This window comes from Vicugna pacos, chromosome 16, assembly GCF_048564905.1.
Source record: "Vicugna pacos chromosome 16, VicPac4, whole genome shotgun sequence".
Classification (NCBI taxonomy): Eukaryota; Metazoa; Chordata; class Mammalia; order Artiodactyla; family Camelidae; genus Vicugna; species Vicugna pacos.
Window position 1 is genome coordinate 2,803,449 of NC_133002.1, and position 26,887 is coordinate 2,830,335.

Genomic DNA, 26,887 nt, shown 5'->3' on the forward strand with positions numbered 1-26,887 from the left:
GGAGGTGAGGAAAGTAGTACAACTCTGCATCTTGCGGTCTCCATCCATCTGTTTACGGTCAGGATGAGCTTTTGATGTACAAACTCTAAATGGGGCTACGAAGAATCACAATGGAAACTGTGCCAACGTGTAAAAACTTAGTAGGCTTCCGCTGAGCGGAAAAGCCCAAGGCCTCGTGCAGCCAGGCTGCCGACCCCGCCCCTTCTGCCTTACGTCTGACGTCATACGGCGCAGCCCGGCGCTGGCGCGCGGGCTTTGGCGACTTTGGGTCTCCGCTGCTGCGCGCGTAGGTGTTTGCCTTTGAAATGCAGCGGGATTTAGTGAGTTTTCCTTTGTCCCCGTCTGTGCGGGTGAAGCTGGTGTCTGCAGGTTTCCAGACTGCTGAGGAACTCCTAGAGGTGAAACCTTCCGAGCTCAGCAAAGGTAACGACTCCCGACGCAAGCTGAGGCGCTCTGGCCGCCGACTGTGCCGCCTTCATCTCCGTTCTCCTGACTTAAGGCTTCAGATTCTGCTGCCGCCCACAGCCGCGTTTACAACGTGAAACAGCTGCTCCACTTAAGCGTGGGTTAGAAAACTATGGTCTTGAAAACTTTCACAAATTACTTTCTCTGCCAGTGCCTGCTGAAAGCTCTGAGGATTATTTCATCTATGCTCAAAGAACCGTCTTTCGTGGATTATGTCCAGTATATAGATGAAGGAACTGATATTTGGGGAAGTTAAGTAACTGAATTATGGGTGGGTTAGGAAGTTCTGGAGCCAGTATTGGAATCCAGGCAGGCTAATTTTTGCTGTTCCAAAACCCAAGGGGCGGGGATTAAATTTAAGGAACGCAGGATTCGTGATAGGCTTAGATAAATTAAGAGTGTAAAAGGGAGTAGAATCCCCAGAACCTGGAGAGACCAGTAGAAAAGAAGACATCGCTTCTCTTAATGCAATTCACTGAAAAACCCCAAACCTTACATGCCAGAACATTATAGATTATATGTTGGTGGGAGCCACTGCTTCCTGAGGCATACAAAAATGAAGCTGTCTGCGGTCACTCTCACTTGTGCACATTACACTACAGTATGCCGTACTGTGTTATTAACATAGAAGAGAGTTAAGTCATTGCCCTTAACAGTGGAAAATAAGGTTTCAACTCTCACTCAAGAACAAATGTTACAGACCTAAGGTTAACTGTTTTAAGTCTTAAAACAAAGGCTGTATCCCCCAAGTTCAAAGGGCTCTTCTTTCAACAAGTTGGTTTTACAAAAAATGAGAGAATCTGAATAATAATAATAGTTAATTATTGAGCATTTTGGATGGCCTTTTCTACCAAGGTTTTTACATGTATTGTTTCATTCTCATTTTACAGAAGAGTCTGAGGCATGAAAAAGTAACTTGCCCATGCATAGTGACTACAGAGTAAGTGGTGCAGGCAGGATTGACAAACCTAAGTAATCTGACTCCAGAGTTAGGGCTCTTAAATTGAATGGGATTTTCATTTCCTCAGCACCATTGTTGTCTCCAGATTTATAGTTCATATCCTTACCAAGTCAAGCACTGATATACCAAACTCATATTATCCTCACCGTTGTTTTCTCCATAGGCAGCTTGTTTTGTAATTTGCTTCTCAGGCCATATTGTCAGATAGTAATGTAATTATGTAGTTGAGGAAGCATAAGTGTATTGTTTAAAATATTTGTGCATCAAATAACTATTCTCATTAAATACTTTGGAATGATCCATGAGTTTTTCATTCCATTGTATTCATCAAAAGTTTCATTATGAGTAATAGAAGCAAATGTACTCCTTAAAGTTGCATTTTGTTTTAGGCAGTTAAAGAGGCCATTTTCATTCTTTTTCAAAAAACAATCTGTATACTTTATGATTGCAAGTTAATTACGGTTTTGTAAGACCAAAAGAGATAGTAAAAAGACCAAAGAATTAGTAAAAGGACCAAAAGAAAAAAAACTACAGTTTCATTTCTACCTCCTGAGATTCTCTTCTAGTTACTCAGAAATGCTCTAGAGGTTTAGGTTTCTGAATTGTTTCTGAGGTAATAGATAAATCTTAAGTATGTGAACACTAAGAAACCATAGGTTAATGCCTTTATTAATGCCTTTATTAACTTGATAAATAGTTAATCGAATGTTACATTTTTATGTTTCGCTATTCTTGGCATCACTCTTGTTATTTGAAAATTAAAATTAATGAACACAGTCCAATAGCATATTAAACCATTTTAAATCTCTAAAATCTGGTGTTTTTGTTTTTGTTTTTGTTTCTTACTTTCAGAAGTTGGAATATCTAAAGAGGAAGCCTTGGAAACTCTGCAAATTATAAGAAGAGAATGTCTCACAAATAAAACGAGATATCCTGGTACAGCTGAGTCAGGCAAGAAGTATACAGCACTGGAACTTCTTGAGCAGGAGCATACCCAGAACTTCATAATTACCTTCTGTTCAGCATTAGATAATATTCTTGGGGGTGGAATACCCTTAACCAAAACAACAGAGATTTGTGGTGCACCAGGTGTTGGAAAAACACAATTATGGTAAAATAAAATGTTCCTCTCTTAAGAATAGGCTTAATAACATTTTATGTAAGTAGTATTGTGTTGTGGGTATACAGTTAGGAGACCAAAAAAGGCATGTATGTGTTCTTAATTTTGTGTGTATGTGTACATCAAACAAATCAACTTACCCTTTGCCTTACTTCAGCACCCCATCTTGATAAATTGATACAATTATTTTGATATTAAAAAATGTTTCTTTTGCAACAGTATAGTGTGGCCAGTAGGGTAAACAGGCAGTCTTCTACTTTATTATAGAAATAATTCTTAAGGATACATTTTAAAGTCAAAAGTTTGAAATTAGATTTATGTATAATAAGAAAAGGTTCCATTCCCAGAACCCTAAAAACCACTGAAAAGTCCTTAACCTTGGTTTTAGAGGTACACCCTCCCCCTAATCGAAGCATCAATTGATTCACATCTTTGGATGCACGGAGAGTTAGCTATCTCTGTTGCTTTGGAGATTATATTTGTGCCTATAAAACATTTAGTGGTATCTAATGAGTGGTGATCTGGAGTTGGAAAAACACTGTCTTTGATGATCATGATAATGATTTGGTCATTTCACTTATTTTGATAGTATGCAGTTGGCAATAGATGTGCAGATACCAGAATGTTTTGGAGGAGTGGAAGGTGAAGCAGTTTTTATTGATACAGAGGGAAGTTTTATGGTTGATAGAGTGGTAGACCTTGCTACTGCCTGTATTCAGCATCTACAGCTTATAGCAGGAACACAGATGGCAGAAGGTAAGTTAGCAAGTGCACCTCCTTTTTCTGTATAGTAAAAGTAATTTGCATTTCTATCTGTCTCAGCCTTAGCAGCAGACCATTTGGAATGTGAAGCTTGATGATTTAACAGTGTACTAGTCATACTACTCTCATACTTCTCTTACAAAATGAGAAATGCCACAGTCTGGACTGGCCTTTTCTTCCCCTTTTAAGGCCCTCACTTCTTACTGAAAGAGCTCTGGAGCGAAACCTTTGTGTATTTCAATGAATGACTTCAAAATTATTATGATCTGAGTTGCCAGGTGTAAGCTAATGTTGGACACCTTAATATAAGTAAATGTTGTCTCAATGCATTCAGTGTATATTGACTTTCATACTTATTTTTCCAAAAACCAAGGATGACTTTGAAAAAATCATGTCTAGAAATGTTTGGAACATTAGGCTGATTGACCTTATGTGGCTCTGAGTAGTATGTAATTGACTTCATGACTGTGTTTATTGTTAAAGTGTTGGGAAGTTTTTGCTTTATTTTTCAGGTGTACGGTCTTTATTCTTTTCTCTAGAAGTTTTTAAAAAAGTATAAGGCTTTTCATAACATGTTTGTATTCCCTTTAAATAAATATAATCAGCTATATATTTTGATTTTCATTGGAGTATTTGTTGTCCTTTTTAACTAGGAACCAATATACCTACTGAAAGTCCCTCAAACTACCCATGTCACAGGTGTAATTTGTAATAGTGTCTTAAGATCATATTGTAGATATTGTGGATGTAGCTTTGGAATAGAGAGTTTTTAATGATTGGTGTGTGATTAAGCTGTTATTTTTTGATTAAAATTGAACTTCTAAAATGTATATGTGTGTTAGGCAATGTTTTCTGAAATTTAATTTCTTGATATTTTAATTTTAAAACAAGTGCATTTTAAAATGCAATGATTTTTAAATGGTTTCTCTCTGAAATATGTACAAAATCAATCTGATTATTTAAAAAAATCCAATCTAAGGAGGGAATTTAATTTTATATCATTGTTCCTACATAAATATCAAAGTATACTATGGCATTTAAAGGAAGAATATGCTTCTTTTGAACATTTTTCCTTTTTAATTCTTAGTTTGGAGTCCTATGAGAAAAACAAGAAAGAGAAATTCCATTATGTTACTTGTATTTAATGGAAGCTGATAACTGGAAATATGAAAAGGCAGGCATTAAAAATCTAGTTGTAAACATGTATAAACTACTTCTAGGTAGCCCAGTATATAAGGAATCAGTGGGAAAGGTGAAAACAAGAGGTCAGAAGTTATGATAGTTTATAGTAATTTTGCTACAATTTTATCATCTTTCAATTAAAAAGAGATTTGTTATTCACAGTGAAACATTTTGCTGTTCAAAAGTATTGTTTTTCTACAATCACCAATATATCAAAACAGGTAAAGCTTGTTATTTTAAGATTGTTTAAAATTGTTTTGTTGTTTATTTCAGAGCACCCAGAAGCTTTGCAGGATTTCACTCTTGAAAATATTCTTTCCCATATATATTATTTTCGTTGTCATGACTACACAGAGTTACTGGCACAAGTTTATCTCCTTCCAGACTTCCTTTCAGAACACCCAAAGGTATGGCCCAAACTACTGAAATGTGACTAAGCATCTTTGGACATGTTTGATTAGCAAGTAAATAGTACAGTAGTATAAACCAATTGAGAAAATCTCTTCCTTGTTCTACAATTTATTTATATTTACATGTATTTTATGTATATATGTATGTATATATACATATATATGTTTTATATCCAAAGTAGGAAATTAAAGTAATAATGAAAGAGATTCTACCTCTTGATTGAGTAATGGTGGAGTAGCTCCTATCTAACAAACTGTATAAAAAGGTATAAAATAAAAAATAAAACTTCTCTTTGCTACTGCCTCCTCTTTTCAAAGTTGATCACTCTCATTATTAATAGTTTCTTGTCTGTCTTCTCAAAAAACAATTAAAAAAAATTTTTTTGGTTGGGGGGTAATTAGGTTTTTATTTACCTTTTGATGGAGGTATTGGGGATTGAACCCAGAACCTTGTGCATGCTAGGCATGCACTCTACCACTGAGGTATACCTGCCCCCTTCAAAAAAGTTTTATGTATATTGCTATATCTCCCCATTCTTAATATTTTTTAATAGGAATATTCTGTAATATTCTGCACCTTCCATATTGGCTTAGTGTTTTGCATATTTTTCTGTATCAGCACATATGTTTAGATCTCATTCTTTTTTCAGCTGCATGTTATTTTAAGAAGGTACTTTTCACCATTGGTGGGAATGTAAAATGGTACAGTCACTATAGAAAACAGTATGGCAGTTTCAAAAAATTGAAAATTGAATTACCATATGATCCAGCAATTCCACTTTTGGGTTTATACCCAAAAGAATTGAAAGCAGGATCTTGAAGAGATACTTGTACACTCTTACTCATAGCAGCATTATTCACAATAGCTAAAATGTGGAAGTAACCCACATGTCCATTGATGGATGAACAGATAAGCAAATGTGGTATATACATACAGTGGAATATTATTCAGCCTTAAAAAAGAAAGAAATTCTGACATAAGCTACAACATGGATGAATCTTGAGGACATTATGTGAAGTAAAATAAGCCAGTCACAAAAAAGGTCATACTATATGATTCTACTGATGTAAGATATCAAGAGTAGTCAGACTTACAGAAAGTAGAGTGGTGGTTGCCAGGGCCTGGGGGAAGAGGAGAGTGGGGAGTTATTGTCTAATGGGTATAGAGTTTTGGTTTTATGAGATGAAAAGTGTTCTGGGTTTTTTTTTTTTTTTTAATTAAGATCCTGGGGATTGAACCCTCAGGAGGTCCTGGGTTTAATCCCCAGTACCTCCAATTAAGAAAGAGAGAAAGGGAAAGAAAAGAAAGAAAGAAAAAAGTGTTCTGGAACTGGTAGCACAACATTATGAATGTATTTAATACCACTGAACTGTACACTTAAAAATGATTTAGATGGTACATTTTATGTTATGTGCATTTTACCACAATAAAAATGAATGGGGGAGTAGGTACCTTTAAGCAATCCTCTATTGGTGGACTTTGAGATGCTATTATTAACAATTGTTTGGAAATAATCCTTACACATAGATCTTGGGGTACATTTGTGAGTATATTCATGGGATAAATTCTAAGTATTAGAGTTGTGATATTAAAAAGTATGTGCATCTTTAATTTTGATAAACATTTCACATGACAAAGACTCTCCTTGACCCAACTTTAATTAGCCTCCTGTGAGCCCTCTTTTTAAATAGGCCTTTACCTTGACCCACATCCTATCTTTGGCCTAAGCAGCCCAGTTCATTGTTGTGAATGTTGCTAAGAATATGAGTGTACAAGAGCAAGGAATCCTGCTAAGTTAGTTTAGAGAGAATCCCCTACCCTTGACATCTGATCACCCTTGATATCTCAAGTTCTTCATTCCCCACCTTTGATGTATATATGTCTTTGGCCTGCCTTTAGCAAGAGTCCTACTTTTGGTGTTTCCTCTTAGTAATTTTCTGTTCGACACCCTCATACTGCTCTTTAGCTATAAATCCCCTCTTGTCCTTGCTGTATCTGGGATTGAGCTTGATCTCTTTCCCCTATTGCAGTATCCCTATTGCAATATTCTTGGGTAAAATCTTCCTTACTATTTTAACAAGTGTCAGAATAATATTTTCTTTAACATAAATTGCCTTTCAAAAAGGTCATACCAGTGGATCAAAAACGAGACCTAACTAGATGTCTGCAAGAAACCCCTTTAAGTATAAAGATACACGTAGATTAAAGGCAGATGATTGGAGAAAGATATACTATGCTAACACTTCATCAAAATAAAGTGGGAGTAGCTATATTTACTTCAGAGAGCAGACTTTAGACCAAGAAAAGTTATCAGAGATAAAGAGGAACATTACATTATTCCTCCAAGGAGACATAACAGTCCTTAACTTGTATGTGCCTGACAACACAGCATCAAACTACATGAGATAAAAACTGATAGAACTGCAAGGAGAAATAGACAAATTCACTTATATGGAGACTTCGACACTTCTGTATCAGAAATGGACCGATCCAGAACGACATAGTTGAACACAATCAATCAACTGGATGTAGTGGATATCTATAGACTACTTTATCCAGCAACAGGAGAATACACATTCTTCTCAAGTTTACATGGTACTTTCACCAAGATAGACATTGTCACAGAACTATCAGATCTCCCATCTGTTCTCCTATGGGCCCATTTATCCTTCCAAAAAGTCATTTGTTTTCTTATAAGTACCTTTTCTCCATCCTGTGGATTTTCTTTTCTCTTTCTTGATAGTTTCCTTTGATGCACAAAAGTTTTAAATTTTGATGAAGTCCAGTTTATCTATTGGTTGTTGCTTGTGTTTTTGGTGTCATATGTAAGAATCCATTGCCAAATCCACAATCATGAAAATTTACTCTTGAGAGTTTATAGGGGAGAAAAAAGTTTTCCTTGACCGTTTTAGGATTGCTGACTGAGTCTGAAAATTGAACTGTTGAAGACAGCATAATGGGAGACAAGCACATACATTTTATTGAAGTTTTACATGTATATGGGAGCCTTGTACAAGAAATGTACAAGAAAATGAAGACCTGAAGAAGTAAGCAGTGCAGAAAGCTTTTACCTTTTAGACAAAGAAACAATATGTTTGTAAGGAATTAATGAGACAGAGTTTGGGGCTAGAGGTGGACAATTACGAAGAACTACAGTAATTTGGAAGATAGGGATTAGTTTAAGAAGGTTTGTTTATGCAGCCTTCTCAGCCCTCAATTCCCTGTCTCTGGTGATAAGGAAGGTCTCCCTTCCTTCTAGGACAGGGAGAGTACCTTTCTCACCAGAGATTTATCTCCTGCTTTCAGGGAAGAAGAGCAAGGGAGGGAAATTAAGTGACCTTTCCTGCTTCAACCATTTTCTCAAACTCCTTTAGCTTATCATATTACAGTATGCCAAAGTACCATATTTGGGGATAGCATGTCCTGAACCCCATTAAGTTTAATAGCTTTAACTCTTTTATTTGGGATTTTGATCCATTTTGAGTTAATTTTCATACATAGGTTGAGATAAGTGTCCTCCTTCATTCTTTTGCGTATAGATATCAAGTTGTCCCAGCACTACGTATTGATAAGACAATTCTTTCCCCATTGAATGGGCTCGGCATCCTTGTTGAAAATCAGTTGGCCATAAATGTGTGGGTTAATTTTTGGACTCTCTTCTATTGATGTATGTATCTATTTTTATGCCAATATCACACTGTTTTGATTACTGTAGCTTCTTAGTATGTTTCAAAATTGGGACATATGCGTCCTCCAACTTTGTTGTTTCTTTTCAAAATTGTTTAGGCTATTCAAGACTCCTTGCAATTCCATATGAATTTGATCCATGTGAATGGAGATTTGTCCACTTCTGCAGAAATGTAGTGGGGACTTTTAACAGAAAGTACAATGAATCTGTAGATTGAGTATATTGCTATTTTAATATTAAGTCTTCTAATCTATGAACATATGATATCTTTATTTATCTAGGTCTTCTTTAATTTCTTGAGTATATTGCTATTTTAATATTAAGTCTTCTAATCTATGAACATATGATATTTTTATTTATCTAGGTCTTCTTTAATTTCTTTCAACAGTGTTTTGTAGCTTTTAGTATACAAGTATTCCTAAGTATTCTTTTTGATGGTATTGTAAATGGAATTTTTTTAAATTTCATTTTTGGATTATTTATTGCTAGGGATAGAAATACAACTGATGGGGGGAGGGTATAGCTCAGTGGTAGAGTATGTGCCTAGCATGCACAAAGTCCTGGGTTCAATCCCTAGTACCACCATTAAAATAAACCTAATTACCTCCTCCTCCTTCTCTTCCTCAAAAAGGAAAAGAAATGCAACTGATTTTTGTAAGTTGATTTTGGATATTTCAACTTTGCTGAATTTGTTCATTAGGTTTAGTAGTTTTTTGTGGATTCTTCAGGATTTTTTATATATAAGATTATGTCATCTATGAATAGAGATTTTTATATCTTACTTTCCTGTTTGAATGCCTTTTATTTCTTTTTATTAACTAATTGCTCTAGCTACAACTTCTAGTGTAATGTTGAAAAACAGTAATAAAATCAGGCATTCTTGTCTTGTTCCTGATCTTGGGGGAAAGCTTTCAGTCTATCAGCATTAAGAACAGTTTATCTTCACTACTTGCAGATTCTATAAATGTGAATTTAACTACTTGCTAAAATTTATTCGTAATCCCAAAACAATACCCCCAGTGTTTTCACAGTCATTTATAGATGTATTGGGCAGCTCAGGCTGCCATCATAAAAATATCTTAGATTGTTTGGCTTTAACAGCAAAAATTTGGTTTCTCACAGTTCTGGTGGCTAGATGTCCAAGATTAAGGTTACAGCTGATTCTGTTTCTGGCAAGGGCTCTTTGTGGATTCCAGAAGGCCACCTTCTTGCAGTATCCTCACATAGCAGAGCAAGAGAGTGAGCTCTCTGGTACCTTTCCTTTTAAGGACTTGAATCCTGTCTTATCAGGGCCCTGCCCTTTTGACCACATTTGACCTTACTTCCTTAGAGGCCCTGTCTTCATGTACAATTATATTGTACTTGGTTAGGTCTTCAACATACGAATTTTGTGGAGACGTTAATTCAGTACATAGTAATGAACAAGTTAAGTGGCATAAAATTTGAGTCTCCTAACACACATGTTCCTAGCTGAGATTGAACAAGGTGATTCTCTGCTACCTTGTTTCAATTCATACTGTGAGGCAGTGTCTTCTATATGGTTGATTAAATGCCATCTTTTTTTGCATTTTATTGATACTTCCACTGTTTAACATATACCTCAAGCAGTGCTGAAGTGCTATCTGTTGTTCCTCAACAGAAGAAGGGTGTGATGTACTTTATGGAGAAAATACATATGTTAGATAAGCATTGTTCATGCATGACTTACCATGTTGGCGACAACTTCAGTGTTAATGGATCAACATTATATATTAAATGTTTTTAGGTAGAAATACACATAAGATATGGTTGTATATTGATCAGTTGACAAAAATGTGATCAGAAGCTCACAGAAACTTGGCCCTGTATTTCCCCTAGGAGCAATGGTTCAGTATTCCCTCAGTCAGTGTTTTTGATGACTTTATAAAACATAAAACTACAAATTATGAAAACTAACTTAATGATATTAGCTGTGGACTCTTTATCAAGTTGAGGAAGCTCTCTTTTATTCCTAATTTATTGATAATTTTTTATCATGAAAGATGTTGGATTTTGTCAAATGCTTTTTCTGAATCAATTGAGAAGATCATGTGGCTCTTTTTCCCCATCATTCTGTTAATCTGGTACGTTTAATCATTGATTGATTTTCATATTGAACCACCTTGCTATCCTAGAATAAAACCTGCATGATCATGGTAATATAATTTTTTTAAATATACTACAGGATTTAGTTTGCTAGTATTTTGTTGAGGATTTTTACATCTGAAATTGGTCTGTAGTTTTCTTTGCTGGTGATGTTTTTGTCTGACTTTGATATCAGTGTCATACTGGCTTCATAGAATGAGTTAGGAAGTTCCCTTCTGTACTTTTTGGAATAGTTTGAGAAGGATTGGTGTGAAATCTTCGAACATTTCATAGAATTCACCAGTGAAGCCAACTGATCCTGGTCTCTTCTTTGTTAGAAGGCTTTTGATTACTGATCCAATCTCTTGTTTCATTCAGATTTTCTATTTCTTCCTCAGTCTGTTTTGGTAGTTTTGTGTCGTTTGGTGAATTTGTCCATTTCATGTGGGTTATCTAATTTTGGGGTGTACAGATGTTCAATATCTTCTCTTTGAGTTTTTTTATTTATATAAGGTTGGGAGTAATGTCCCTACTTTCGTTCCTGATTTGAGTGATTTGAGTCTTCTCTCTTTTTCTCAATTTAAAGGATTGTCAATTTTGTTGATCTTTTCAAAGAATAAACTTTTGATTTCAGTGATTTCCTCAACTGTTTCTTTCTTGTCTATATTTATTTCCACTTTTTTTTAATTGCTTCTTTCTACATTATTTGAATTAAGTTTGTTCTTTTCCTAGTTTTTTAAGGTAGAAGTTTAGGTTATTGGTTTGAGATCTTTTTTGTTTCTTTTTTTAATATAGCTGTTTAGAGCTGTATATTTCCTTCTGAGTACTACTTTCACTGTATCCATAAATTTTGGTGTATTTTTTCACATTCGTTCAACTTTAAGTATTTTCTAATTTCCTTTGGGAGTTCTTTGGCTCATTGTTTATTTAAGAATGTGTTGTTTAATTTCCACATATTTGTGAATTTTTCAAGTGTCCTTCTGCTTTTGGTTTCTAATTTTATTCGATTCTGGTCAGAGAAGATAATTTGTATGGTTCCATCTTTATAAATTTATTGAGACTTATTTTGTGACATAACGTCTAGTCTGTCCAGGAGGATTTTCCATGTGCATTTGAGAAGAATGTGTATTCTGCTGTTGTTGAGTAGAGTGTTCTATATATTTATTTGCTAGTTTTAGTTGATTTATAATGTTGGTAAGCCTTCTCTTTCCTTGTTTATCTTTTGTCCAATTTTGCCTATCATTGAATATGGGGTATTGAAATTGCCAATTATTATTGTAGAACTGTCTTCGTCCTTTAATTTTATCAGTTTTTGCTTTATATATTCTAGGGCTCTGTTGTTAGATGCATATAGTATGTGTCAGTAAATATCTGGTGAATGAAAGAGTGAAAAGATGTAAAAATGGCTTTGTCTCACGAAAGCTTTTTCTTTAACCTAGTCTTAATTAGGTAGAAAAATACAATCGTGTAGTTTGTTTGTTTATATTTGGGTTAGTTTCCAGTTTCTGTTTGTTCTTGGATCTTAGGTTTATATATTACTCTTAACTTCACCATAGGAGCCATTATTTGGGCTATATTACAAACAAAACCGTCTTGAAAATGTTTATCATCTATAAGTAAACCTTCTTGATTGGAATTCAAGACAAACCTGCCTCATGCTGAATTCTAGTTATAATAGATTCTGTAATGATTAGTTGCCCTATGGTATATTTTAAATTAAGAAGAAAAAAGAATTAAGTTTTTGAAGAAAGTTTTATAGGTTAATATTTGAGAGGTTTTTTTTTTAATGTAAAAAGAACCAGGGAGATAAAATTGACGTTTAATTGAGAAATTGATTTTACTGCAACTCCAGAAGAGCTTTTCCTCAACGTAAAGCACCTCTGTAAAAACTGGGTGTATTGGCACACTATAGGAAGATTGTAATTGTTCCTTTTTCTTTTTGTCAAATTACTTTTTTAAGGTGATAGCTTATCAAACCAAAATATATTTTAACTTTTGGTGATTAGTGCAGAAAGCGTTAAACAGATTTAATTACTCTCCAAAATAAAGCTTTTGAAGAGTTGGAAATAGAACCCTGAATTTTTTTTTTTTGGTGTTGAAGTATAGTTGATTTACAACATGTTAGTTTCTGGTGTACAGCATAGTGATTCATACATACATATGTATAAACATATTCTTTTTCGTATTTTTTTCATTATAGGTTATTACAAGGTAAGAACTCTGGATTTTAAGGTTTTTTATTCCTGTAATGGACTCTGCTTTTTGGCTGCCATTTATTATTTTAAATACCAAACCTAATATCATTATCTTTTCTGTATTTAGGTTCGATTAGTGATAGTGGATGGTATTGCTTTTCCTTTTCGTCATGACCTAGATGACCTATCCCTTCGTACTCGATTACTGAATGGCCTAGCCCAGCAACTGATCAGCCTTGCAAATAATCACAGATTAGCTGTAAGTATTATTAGTCAGGAGAATTTTATTATAAAATCAAGATTATATAAAATGTTAATGTCTAGAAACAGCAGAAAGAGAATTTGCCTAAAGCAAATATAGACTCACAGTTTTGAATGTAGTTTTGCTTTGGTTTGTATAAAAAAGTTAATTCCAGTCATAAGTGTTGTATATCAGTTTTCCTGGAAAAAAAAAAGCATAATCAAGATGCCATATTATAAAAATGGACTTTGATAAGATAATACCACTTTTGGTAGTTGCAGTGTTTTCTTTGTAACATACTTCATGTTTTTCAGGTAAACTCTTCCAGCATCCCCATTTTTCTTTTATTCTTGAGTCTTTGATTATTACATAGAGTGTAATCACAGACTCAGATGGTTAGAAAAATTGCATAATGTAACTAACCTAGGTGTTTGGAGGTGGAGCTAACTCTTCTAGATTTGTAATGTGAGGTGAGAGGTAAAGGTAAGCTCAGAAGTAAAGAGATAAAAAAGAGTGAGGTAAAAATTTTTTTTTACTGTCTATTTGCATCACTTCCCACTCTGCAACCTCATCTCACCACTGAAACAAAAATACTTGTCTGATGGGATTTCAAAATTGTAGAATAGATAAACAAGATTATACTGTATAGCACAGGGAAATATACACAAGATCTATGATAGCTCAGAAAAAAAATGTCTCAATGAATATATATATGTTCATGTAAGACTGAAAAATTGTGCTCTACACTGGAATTTGACACAACATTGTAAAATGATTATAAATCAATAAAAAGAAAAATACTTGTGTGAGAGGGAGATGGGAGAAGGTCAAACTGATCTTGTCTTTACCCTGATTACAGAGTCCTTAGCACACACACACATCATTAGTAAGTAAAAAATTCCTCGATAAAATCATTTCAAAACATAAATTTTCTCTTTTGAGTTTTTAGATTTTTTTTTTTTTGCCGTGTGCTGAAAAGTGTAGTGCCCCATTTTAAAATTATTTCTTGCTATTTATTGGCAATTTAGCATTCTGTTAATATCAATGAAGAGCCCCCAGTAGGGGGCACTCAAGGCTAGTGGGTTGCATAGTTTCTTAGGTTTTTGTTTGGTTTTAATAGAAATAGCTTCATCTTTTCTGATTAAAAAAGTAATCTAAACAACAACATGGAATACTATGCAATGTTTAAGGAGAGCAATGTAAATATACACATACTAACATGAAACAAGATATATCCAGATACACGATTAGGTGAAAAAATTCAAGTTGCATAACTGTATGTTTAGTGTGATCCCACTTTTGAGGAAAGTAAAAGTTATATATGTGTAATTATACTTATATATATGAATAGAAAGATCTGAAAGGACCAAAACATTTACAGTGGCTACTTCTAGAGAGAGGATTTTAAAGGTTGAGGTCATAGTTTCTCCTCTTACTTATAAATTCTTCTTTGCTTGATTTTTAATTTCCCAATTAGCATGTAGAGAAGCATGTATCACTTTTGATATTAAGTGCATTTTACAATATTAAGTTATATATGCTTGCTATAAAAAAAAGTTCTAAGCAATCAAAACTGTAGAAAGTAAGCAATCATATTATCTATATCCCAGAGATGATCATTTGTTGAGTTTGGTATATATATTTTTCCAAGCTTATTCTATGCATACATAAACATTTTTAAGTGAGATCTTATTATGCATGCTGTTGTGCAAAGCGGTTTTTTTGTTTTTCACTTAATGTATGAACATCTTCCCATACATACTAGTTTATGTCTACCTCAACCTAATAGCTGCATAGTACTCTGTTGTATGATTGTAACATAGTTTTTTAACCACCTCTCTCTCTATTGATTGTCTTTAAAGTTGTCTCCAGGTTTTCACCATGTACAGCATAGCAGTCAGCAACTTTATTTGTGCTTCTTAGTCCATGTGTCCAGTTACTTCTGAAAGTATTAAGCCAAAGGGATGTCTCTATTTTTAAACCTTTTGTTATATATTATCAAATTACCTTCAGAAAGTATATTCCAAAGTATGTTCTCTACAGCAATGAATGGGAATTCTTTTTTTTTTAATTCAGTTAGAAAAAGATAAAATTGTATTTATTTTTTTTTAATTCAGTTAGAAAAAGATAAAATTGTATTTATTTTGTTAATTTGAGTACTATAAGAACTCCCATATAACCTTTCCCAAGATTTACTTTATCACTCATTCCTTCTCCCTGCTCTCTCTCTATACACGCACACATGCACACGCGCGCACACACACACACACACACACACACAGTTTATGTATATATTTTTCTGAACCATTTAACAATGATTGCACACATCATATTCTTTTACCTGATAATATTTCAGTGTGTGTTTCCTTAGGACAAGAATATTCTCATATGTATCCACAGTCCACAGTATAGTTATCAAATTTAGGACATTTAATATTGATACAGCACTTTAATCCATATTCCCAGTTTAAAGTGTACAAGTCAGTGCTTTTGAGTATATTCAGAGTTGTGCAGCCATTACTGCTACCTAATTTTAGACCATTTCCATCATCCCCAAAGTCATCCCTTACCCATTAACCATCATTTCCCATTGCACTCTCCCTTCACCTGCTAACAACCACTAGTCTGCTTTCTGTCTCTATGGATCTGTCTTTTTTGGATATTTTATATAAATAGAATCACACTATGTGGTCTTTTATATCTGACTTCTTTCACTTAGGATAATGTTTTTAAGATTCATCCATGTTGTAGCATGTACCCATGTTCTTTTTATGACTGAATAATTTTGCATTGTATTGATATACCACATCTTGATTACCCATTCACCCATCGAAGGACATTTGGGTAGCAGAAGTATTTTGAAAGCAGTGAAGTTCATAATTTCAAAATGATTATTACTTCACTATTTTAAGACTCATTCTTTCGGAGCTTGGAGTAATCATGCAATAATTTTTGTTTATATCATGTTAAACCCAACATTTTTTGCAATAGTGTAATTATTTTATAAATATCTACTAACACAGCAAATTCTGAATTTGGGATGTTGAACAGCTGGTAAGCCAGCACAGCACATCTATTTACAGTTTCCTCAAGGTGTGTAATAGATAAACTAAACCAATATTGTGTTATAGAACTTTCTGCAAAGATAAAAATGCTCAGTCTGATGTAGTAGTTTACATGGCTCTTGAACACTTGGAATATGGCTAATGCTGCAGAGGAACTGAATTTTTAGTTTTTAATTAATTTTGTTTTAAGAAGCTGTATGTGGCTGATGGCTGCTTTACTGGATAGGGCACTTTTAGCCAAAAAGTGTTGGTGTAAATAAATATCGCAGTTACTAGGATTAAGCACTTGATAGTATGTATAGCAAAGAGCATTATTCAATGTATTGGGGATGCCAGTTAGACATATAGTTCAGTTAATTACCAATTTAAATTCCTGCTTAGCTTGTTCTAAGATGCCTGGAGGAAGGTAACAGATGGGAAACCACTGTGGCACTTAAGGGTAGAGGAACTAGAAGAAAGTTGTGTCATCCAGTTTGAGCCTAATTGAAATCTAGATGGGTCACAGGTTTCTCCTTTGTAGATAAAAACAAATTTTAGGGTGTTGACCTCTGCATTGGGAACAGCCAAACAGCGTTTTCTTTCTCAGTTTTCTTAAGGAATTGATGACTTTTCAGAGTAGGTATCTTTTCTCATTGCTTTTCTTAGACGTTCTTTATCAGTTTCAGCTTGTAGTAGTATCCGTCTTATTTCTGGAGGGAAGAATATTTTAAATAACCGTTGGTGGAGAATTTTGGATGAGAAGATGCCAGATAATCTGACTTTTACTATGTTAAGTCAGCCTTAAACACTTTCTTTTTCTTTACTTTAAAATTATTTTCTTTCTAAACATGGAATCTTTTCTGTAGGCCTGTATTTAATCCAAAAGAATTAGCAATGTGTTTAGCCTTGAGGGCCATCTTTGAGTAAGGCAACACCTGTATCTCTATTACCAGCAGATTGGCATAGTCATAATTTGAATCTGTTAACTGGGTTTTATTTTTTTCCAGTTCTTCTACTGTGCTCTCTATATAATTTCAGGTCTCTTCTCATAATTCTTTACCTCCGTTTCTTTTTTTTTCTATATAATCACAAATGGTAATACTGTATTTGTCTCTCTCGTAGAAATGTAGACTTTGAGTTATTTATTAAAGATTTTATATTCCCTTGAATAAAGAATGCAGACTCCCATGTTTCCAATGCTCCCAGTTATGAAGTTTTTACACAGTCTCTTTAAATCTTTATGTATTATCTACTATATTTTTCTTCATTGATTTTTACAGTAAGAGCGTCTTTGTTCTTATCTTTTAAAAATGTTTTATATTCAGTAGAATCATGTTTTCAGATAGTTTTACTCATTTTTATGGGTAAACTTAAAAAATTTATCAGAAAAGTTTTTATTACCTAAATAAGTCTCTCTTTAAATTAGAGTATATTCAGAATACTAAAATCCCAGGACTGTTTACTTGATAATTTTAGAGGGAGACTCACCTAATTTTCTCACATTTTGTTTTTGTAGGTAATTTTAACCAATCAGATGACAACAAAGATTGATAGAAATCAGGCTTTGCTGGTTCCTGCATTGGGTAGGCATTTAATCAGATAAACATCTTTAGTTAAATACATTTTTTTCTATCTCTTTCATTTGATACTTGTTGAGGACTGTAAGCTCCATGAAAGCAGAGACCGTATCTGTCATGTTCACTGGTAAATCTTAGCATGGAGCACAGTGCGCTTAGATACTGACTCATCCTTTCAGTTATTTAACACTCATTGAGCATCTACACTCTGGCAACTCTTGTGTCAGGTCCTTAGCATATAAATATTCGTAAGATGAGTCTTGCCCTCAGGAAGTGCACAGTCTTAGGCAGGAGGAAGGGCGAATCCATTTAAATACAAATCACACTAGTGAATAGACTTATGACTCTGTTCCTAACCTTACTCGTGGTTTTGTTAGAACACAGTGCTTCAAGGTTTATTTCTACTAAAATCTGAGAATATTCTAACTGAGTTTTTGCTTTTCTTCTAGTGGTCAGAAACATGTTAGTAAGCTTGATGATAAGGAAGTCAACAAATATGTTGACTGAAACTATTAAGTTTTCTAAAGCAAATAGAGGTTAATGATAATGATCTGCAGTATTTCCACAGATTGGTAAAAAGTCTACTAATCTCAGGATGTTACCCGTGTACCAGTTTTTTTTAAACCAAATAAACTTTTATTATGTTAAGTAAAACTGTATTTGGTCAGAGGTATTCTGAGAGACTTATAACCTAGTTAGTTATCGTGTTCTTTTTCCCTCAGGGGAAAGTTGGGGACATGCTGCTACAATACGGCTAATCTTTCATTGGGACCAAAAGCAAAGGTCGGTATGGAAACAAGTTAATAATTCTGAGTATTGGGTTAATTACACTGAACACTCATCAGTTTCTCAGAGCTAGTCCAGTGGATGAAACCTACAGTGCCCATAAAATAAAGCTACTGTTACCTTCATTGCCTAGAGCAAACATAGAAACTTCTTGTTATACTGCACATTTAGCTACATAGGAAATTCTTTGGAATATTTAAATGATGGGGTGCACCTGAAATGAGTAGGTGGCCACAGTGCTACCTTCTAAAGCTCTTTGAAATCAAGTACCATCTATTAGCCATGTAGAGGGAGGTGGGTACTCTGTGTTCTGGAAGGGACTGAAAGGAAAGTAAAATCAGGACAAACGGGAAGCTTTTGAGGTTAGCTTTAGGACTAATTGATGTGGAAAATAGGATGGTTTTTCTTAGTTTCTTAATATATTTCTTGTATGAAATTGTGTTTTCTTTTGTTTTCTTTTATATTTTCCTATTACGCTTTTATTACCCAGTTACTTACTTGCCTTTCACAAGTATTGTTCTTTAAAATAAAATTATGGCAGCGTGAAACCTTTGTATTTCTAAAGTTGCTGAGTATGTGAACAAATCAGCTTTCATTTTCTTTAAAACAGGCGGTTGTAAGCTGTGGAGTCTTTTATTCTACATTTCTAGAAATGTCAGATTTATGCCAGCCTCTCTGCTTTGAAATTAATTGGTATAACCTAAAGAACTTGCTTTGGAAATGCTCCAAAAATGGGGAAATGGGAAAACTGAGACAGCACGTGTACAAAGATGGAAAAAAGGATTGCTTAAATACATATTGGGTCTGGTCAAAGATAGCATCTGTTTCTTTATCTGCATTTCTTCATCCTTGGACAAACTGAAAAGAATCATACCTGACCAAGTTAGAGTTTGCTGATCCTGAGCTCATAATGGAACTGTTTACACTTGTATCTTTTGTAACTAGTTCATGCAGTTTGTGTCTCTTTTAAAGATGACATTTCCAAAGACCTCAGGTAATTTTTTTCCCCACATAATACATAGTACTTTGCAAATGACTCCTATGCCTCTAGTTTTGTAAATGTCATTATATACTAGATTCACAAAAGCAGTTCTTTTCTCAGCAACAAACCCTATTGTAAAGATTTGGTATCAGTTCTCCAGATGAGAGTCTTTTGAACATCTTGCTTTTATTTTCCCAGATTTAGGTTTTCTGTAAAGTGCATTGTACTATTTAAATGTTGTTAGAAATTCCTCTAGAGCTAGGATACAGTAGTGGTCTTTCACTATTATTCTACTATTATCACTAATAGAATACATCTGAAACATAAAAATAGTAGGAGCTGAGAAAGATGTTCCTTTCATCTTTTAACACACTCATCAGAAGGAGAAGTTTACCTTCTTTCTCAGATTCTAGAAGTTTGCATTGGCTAGGTACCCATGAGATCAGAAAATCATGCTTACTTTTTTTGAGAGTTAATCATTTTATGACTTCAGCTTCTCACTAAACCTTCCCAAGAAATTAGTAGTGTAGAACATTGACATTGAATAGATAGATTTAGGGGAAGTCTACCATCGTGTAAAATTTTTTCTGTATCCCATACTACCATTTTAGAGAGTGCTTGCTTGTGCTACATACTTATCTGGGCACCTTATATACAACATTTTAACACCTTATATACAATGTTTTGTATAATCCCTTCAATCCCCTTTTTAAAAATTAAAGTATAGTTGGTGTACAATATTATATGTTAGGTGTACAATATAGTGATTCACAATTTTTAAAGGTTATGCTCCATTTACTATGAAATATTGGCATCTTCTCTGTGTTGTACAGTATGTACAATATGTAGCTTATTTTATACATAATAGTTTGTACCTCTTAATTCCCTGTTCCTACATTGCCCCTCTCCTCTCCCCTCCCGCCACTGGTAACCACTAATGTGTTCTCCACATCTGTGAGTCTTTCAGTAACTCTTTGACATATCTATACCTATTAACATTAACTGTGAGAAGACCAAGGCCCAGAAAGATTAAGTAGGAAACAACAGCTACCATTTTTGAATATTTATTAACCATGCTTATTGTGCTAAGTGCTGTCTGTGTATATGTTTATAATTTCATTTTGTTTTCCAAATAACTCTGTGAAGTAGGTAGTAATACCCACATTTTATAGCTAGAGTCGATTCCTTTTCTCCTATAATTGCTGTTTCTAGAATATAATTATATTATTGCATTGATTGCCAGCCAATCTAAAGATACAGCCCTTAGCCTTCTTTTTAGGTAAAAATCTTTTTCTCCAAACTGCTTTTTCTCCCAGGCTGTGGATATATGATAAGTAATGTGCACTTTATTGTAATCAGAAAAAGCTGACCTCATTTAATAGAATCAACATAGTTTTGTTCTTCATTGTTTGAAACCAGATGTCTTTAATTTATTAAAGTTGCATGAAATCTTATATGCATTTTAAAATTTAGTTTATCTTGAAAGGATTGAAATAGAAATTCACACGGGAGGAAAATAGTTATAAAAATGCACACTTCTAGTTTGAGCAGAAAACTAAAAACCTTGACTAGCCAAATTTATAATGAGAATCGAACTTAAGTGTCGCGTCTCATGCCCCAGGCCCAATCCTTCACCAGAAACACCTGATTTTTACCCTTTGACTAATAATGGAATAACATTCCAACAGTTATTAAAAGGAATACTTTTGTCTCTGTCCTGTATACCATGTGAGTTTTCTTTCAGTTTGCATATTCATGATGAGGCCAAGATTGTTCAGAATTATACCACTCTGCCAAGAAGATCTGGTGGTAGTGTGGAGTAATATATCAACACCCCCACACAGTGTTTCACATGTGTGCTCAGCTTTAGAGCACAAGTTGTGCTTCTGTCTTGTTTCTTCCTGACCTAAACTATGTAGTTCAGCCATATGTTAAGTTTCATCTCAACTGGGGCCATGAGCCAAGTGATTCTTTGCTTTAGCTTGTTTAAAAGATCTTTCGAGATGCAGACATGAAGTATAAAATTTTACTTTTACCTAGAAATTTGAGGAAGATTTTCAATCTGAATACTTAATGCCCATTTGACTTTAGTATTCTTAATAAACACGTAAATGCTTCGTAAAAGCTTATTTACTTCTTAATAATTTTCTCAGAAAAGTTGGATGTACTGGGTACCTCTTTGGACATACGGTGATATGAGATGACTTAGATACTAATTTTTAAGAAGGTTGGCTAATCTTTGTTTTATTGAATCAAAAAGAGAATGTGATTTTTTAGTGAGGTGGGTTAAAAACAGCATGCCACTATTTTTTATTTTGCATTAAAAATAGAATATCAACCCTAAAACATTGTAAAAATTTATGATCTCACTCCCTAACACAACATAAGGTTCCTTATATTACATATTACTTAGCAGTTATTTTATTTATGTATACAGTTGCAATGATAGAGCATATGACATTTTGGATTCTTCTATTTTCATTCTGAAAGTACCAGCCTAGAAGTTAATGAATGATGGTCTCTGCTCCTCTTACGAATTGTGCTTGAGGAGAGAGGCAATTTCCAAATTATGAGATCATAAACCAAAGTGTCCTTGTTGAATTATCTTTGAAAACCAATCTTCATTATATTATATGTAAATAAATGACCCTTTTAACTCTTGAGACTATGATTTTTGCCTAAGTTAAAGTTAGAATCTGCGTTTTGTACAGTTATATCAGTTTCAAAAAATTGTGGTAAACTATACATAACATAAAATTTACCATTATAACCATTTAAGCATACAATTCAATGGCATGAAGTACATTAATATTATTGTGCAGTCATCACCACCATCCATCTCCAGAACTTTTACAACTTTCCAAATTGAAACTCCATGTTTATTAAATACTAACTCTCCGTTCTCCCCTCCTATTGGCCTCTGGCAACCACCATTCTACCTTCTGTTTCTATGTATTGGACTACTCTAGGCACCTATAAGTGGAATCATATGATATTGGTCCTGTTGTGACTGGCTTTATTTGACTTAGCATAATGTCTTCAAGGTTCATTAATTTCTTTCTTTTCTAAGACTGAATAATATTCCATGGTATGTATAGACTACATTTTGTTTATCCATTCATCTGTCAGACGCTTGTGTTGCTTCTGCCTTTTGGCTATTGTGAATAAGTTATATCATTTTTAAAGTAATTTTTAAGAGACACTTAGAGGTTTTTGCTTATATAGTTGGCCTTTGAACACCATGGGTTTGAACCATGCAAGTCCACTTATAGGCAGATTGTTTTCAATAAATATAGTATATATATTTTCATTTTACAGACCTTTAAATGTGGGGAAAAGTTTTTTGTGTTCGATTAGAGATCACAAGAACTAGAGTTTGAGTCCTTATTCTATCCAGACTGTTTCAGCTTCCTGCCCTTGGGTGACTCCTTTGTCAATTTCTTTGGTTTTGAAGCAGAGTACTTGGATTTTAGACTGCATGGGAGTCTGTGCCCCAACCCCGACATTGTTCAAGGATCAACTGTATTTGTTGCTATTACAGTAATTGAGTGTAGTTAATACGAACTTAGAATAATAAAATTCTAAAATTTTATTAATAAAAATAAAATTTTCAACTACTTTCAGCTTTCAGCTTTATATTATTTACTTTGTAGAGTACATAGTAAAATCCTACCTAAACAGACCTTGTTCTGCCATGACAGTGATTTTTCTGAACATAATCATTTTGAAAGAGTGTGTCTTCCTATCTTATTTGTATTAGTATAGTATGAGTATGTGTTCCTCATTTATATACCAGGAAACTGTCTTTAATACTTCTATTATAATGCACAAAAGATACACAATTACTGTATAGAGTTTGAAAGATCTAGATAACCAAATTAAAAAACAACCTTTACCTTGTAATAACAACTTTTTGATTATAGTCTTCTAGTAATTTTTCTAAAACTCATAAATGTGGGATCATACAGTATAATATACTTCATATATTATTTCCCTATCTCACTGAATATTTTCTTCTACTTTATTTTCTTAAGTGTAAATAGTATCTTGTCATGTACAAAATAATTTATTCGAATCAATCATTGGATATTTAGGTTGTTTTAAAATTTCACTTATATAAACAATTGTTACATGTATACATAGAGCTACTGTTTGAAGGGAATATTTTTGATATTTCTTTGCCTTCTGTGTTCTTAGCGAACAGTAATAGAATTATACTAAAAACTATAAATTTAAATTATGAAATCAGTCATCTGAGCTAATTAAATCATATGTTTGTGTATATTTATTCTTTTTCTCTAAGCAGGTTGGCAACATTGTACAAATCACCAAGCCAGAAGGAATCTACAGTACTATTTCAAATCACAGTCAGTATTATTTGATTAGAGTGGGATTTTGGTGTTAGTGGGCAGTAATTATCTGAAGAGAACATTTACAAATTGCTTCTGTTAACTTCTATAGGCAGCAAGCATATTTGACGACAGCTTTTGATGCTTAGAACATTATCCCCAAAATAGTAGTATCTATACAGAATACTCTAGTTACAATTGAACTGAAATTTATTCTTAAGAACAGAGGAAATACTTATTTGTAGTGTAGTGTGTTCCATGCCATATGTAATGTCAGGATATTAAAGATTTTTAAAGTAAAAGTTGTTAAAGGTTTTCAGAAAAGAAAAAATACTGACATTACTTATTCTGATCAGTATATATTGTAGTTCTGTCATAGCTACCAAATATATCCCACTTTTTTCTTTCTTTTATTGAAATATAGTTGATGTGTAATATAAGTTACAGGTATATAATACAGTGATTCAAAATTTTTAAAAGTTATACTTCATTTAAAGTTATTTTAAAATAGTTACTATGTTCCTTGTGTTATACAGAATATCCTTGTAGCTTATTTTTGATACAAAATAGTTTGTTCCTCCTAATCCCCTACCGCGTTATTGCCCCTCCCTACTTTCTGGTCCCCACTGGTGACCACTAGTTTGTTTTCTATATCTATGAGTCTGTTTCTTTTTTGTTACATTCACTAGTTTGTTGTATTTTTTAGATTCCACATATAAGTGAAATATATCTCACTTTAAAATGTTAAATATCCAGCAATGGTACATCATAGAATGCACATTTTTGGCTAAAATAATGCATACTTATCAATAGTATTGAATCAGATATATTCTTGGATCTCATTTTTTAAGGACAAAAACAGAGATTCTGAAACTGAATTATCTACTTACTCTTTGCACTGCTCAGGTGCATTTAAAGTATCCTAATTGAAAAACTTTATTTTAGAGTATTGTGAAAATAAATTTCTAAAGTACCTAAATAATTAGTACATGTTACTTCCTTTCACTTCCTCCAGTAAAACTACCATAAAGTTTGTTAGGATTGACTTTTAGAGAATATTTTTATAATACAGTGTTATTTCTGTGTGTATGTATGTGCATGTATAAGTGAATATATAAAATATTCTAGTATAGCCCTGGCTTGGACACTTATCTGTGAAGTTTATCCTCTTTATTCACAGTGGTCGATAACTTCTATCTCAAGAATAAAGTAGTTCTTTTATCAATTACCTTAAAATATTCGGAAGACTAGTTGTTATTCTAGATGTTCTTAAAGCATACTTGTGTATTTTTTTCATCTTGCAGCCTCAGGGATTTCGAGATGCTGTTGTTGCTACTGAATGTTCATTGCAAACAGAAGGTTCATTGAATTCCCGGAAGAGGTCACGAGACTCAGAGGAAGAACAGGAATCCAAAGACTAGTCTCAAAGTATACATATATATTGATGCTATGAGAGATGCAATGTATACTGGTAGTCGACTCGTTACTTTGTAATATAAATACACTATGGCATGAATGAATCAGGTCTATATTAAGTGAATGGGAAAAATACTTAACAGATATGATTCTTTGAGTTTTTCTAAAGCAGTGTTCTGCAGTTATATTTTGCCCTGTTTTCATTTTTAGTAATATTCAGTAGAGATGATATGGGTATTATATTTTGCAGATGTGGAAAGCTGATCTCATGTGACCAATCTGAGCTTACGATTCAGACTGTTTTTCGCTCCTTTCTTTGCCAGTTGCCTAGACATTTCTAGGAAGAAAACATTTCTTTCACATTCCTATTATGTCTTCCTCTTTAAGTGTAGCTTTGATAATCTTAAAAATGACCTGTTTCTATTATAAAGAAAAGCCAGCACCATGAGTCAGCGTATCATTACATTCAGTATATGGGTAGGATACAAATTTTAAATGGCCAGTCTGATTTTAGTGACCCCCAATCCTAAAATCTAAGTCATTTGTTTATTTTTTTAATACCATTTTATAATGTTAAAGGAAGGACTTTGGAGTTGTTATCCCATGTAAAACATTGACTGGAATGTATATCTTCCAGAATAGTCAGGCTGATAAGCTCACAGTCATTTATTTCTGTATTTTTGAAGCATGGTGTGATCTAGTTCTAGGTGTACTGAATTTTTGTTTGAATAATCTTAACACTGCTTGAATAAATTAAAAATTTTGATTCTTCGGTGATTTCAAAATCATCTAAAAATGTTTGGTACCTGATTCTTCTTAATATTTCTTAATTCGTTTACAACATTTACTTTCGCTCTCAGTGGAAGAAAATTATTTAAGTAATTTAATGTTATATATTGTGACAACCGTATTTTCCAGATTTTAGTGACAGGTGCTATTTCCTGTACCAGACTGAACACTAAATTCATAAAATGTTTATAATATAATTTTTCTGTAATTGATTATACATAGACAAAATCATAGTTTGCCAGGACTTTTTTGAAGGGTGAAAGTAGGCACTGCTAACAGTTACACCAGGACATGGACATAAATCAAGACCGTCCCAGGCAAATCAGGCGTATGGTCATCCTAATTATATAAGACTAATTTCAAGTGACTAGTATAGGCTGACTAATTGTAACTATCTTATTTTTGAGGGCTTTAAGGCATATATTTTTATTATAATTAATGCCGTCAGTATAAAAAATTACCTATCATTTTATATTAGGTCTATTCAAATCATAACATCAAGAGAGTAAGGGGGTTGTTAAGTGATAAATATTAGTGTTACCAGACATTAGATACTGTAGGAGTTTATTTTATAAAGCATTTGAACACTGTACTTTAAAAGAACTATAGGACCCTGAATATAGACAAAGCAAAGTATATTTCTTTTTGTTTGCAACTCTTTTAAAATAAAATTTACATATCATTGCCTTTCAGAGTTGTTGCTATTGTTTAAAAGATACTTATTTTTCTAGTTATAAATATAATATACACTTAAATCGTCTGCTTGGGCTGCAATAACAAAATACCATAAACTTAAACGACAAAATTTTCTCGAGG

The 26,887-nt window shown here is 33.4% G+C and overlaps 1 protein-coding gene across 1 annotated transcript; it reads left to right on the forward strand.

The window, feature by feature from the left end:
• Positions 1–236: 236 nt before the first annotated feature.
• RAD51C (RAD51 paralog C) lies at positions 237–26,758 on the forward strand. Its single transcript, XM_006219100.4, has 9 exons — positions 237–423; positions 2,279–2,537; positions 3,136–3,302; positions 4,764–4,897; positions 13,015–13,146; positions 17,689–17,755; positions 18,472–18,532; positions 23,824–23,884; positions 25,171–26,758. The coding sequence occupies exons 1-9, from the start codon at positions 306–308 to the stop codon at positions 25,285–25,287; spliced, it is 1,116 nt and encodes a 371-aa protein (XP_006219162.1). The 5' UTR covers positions 237–305; the 3' UTR covers positions 25,288–26,758.
• The last annotated feature ends 129 nt before the right edge of the window (positions 26,759–26,887 follow it).

Excerpts from the sequence above, each read along its gene's own strand:
- RAD51C (XM_006219100.4), top strand. The coding sequence starts at position 306 with ATGCAGCGGGATTTAGTGAGTTTTCCTTTGTCCCCGTCTGTGCGGGTG. Across the intron at positions 3,303-4,763 it reads AGGAACACAGATGGCAGAAG|AGCACCCAGAAGCTTTGCAG; the intron begins GTAAGTTAGCAA and ends TGTTTATTTCAG. Across the intron at positions 17,756-18,471 it reads TTTGCTGGTTCCTGCATTGG|GGGAAAGTTGGGGACATGCT; the intron begins GTAGGCATTTAA and ends TTTTTCCCTCAG.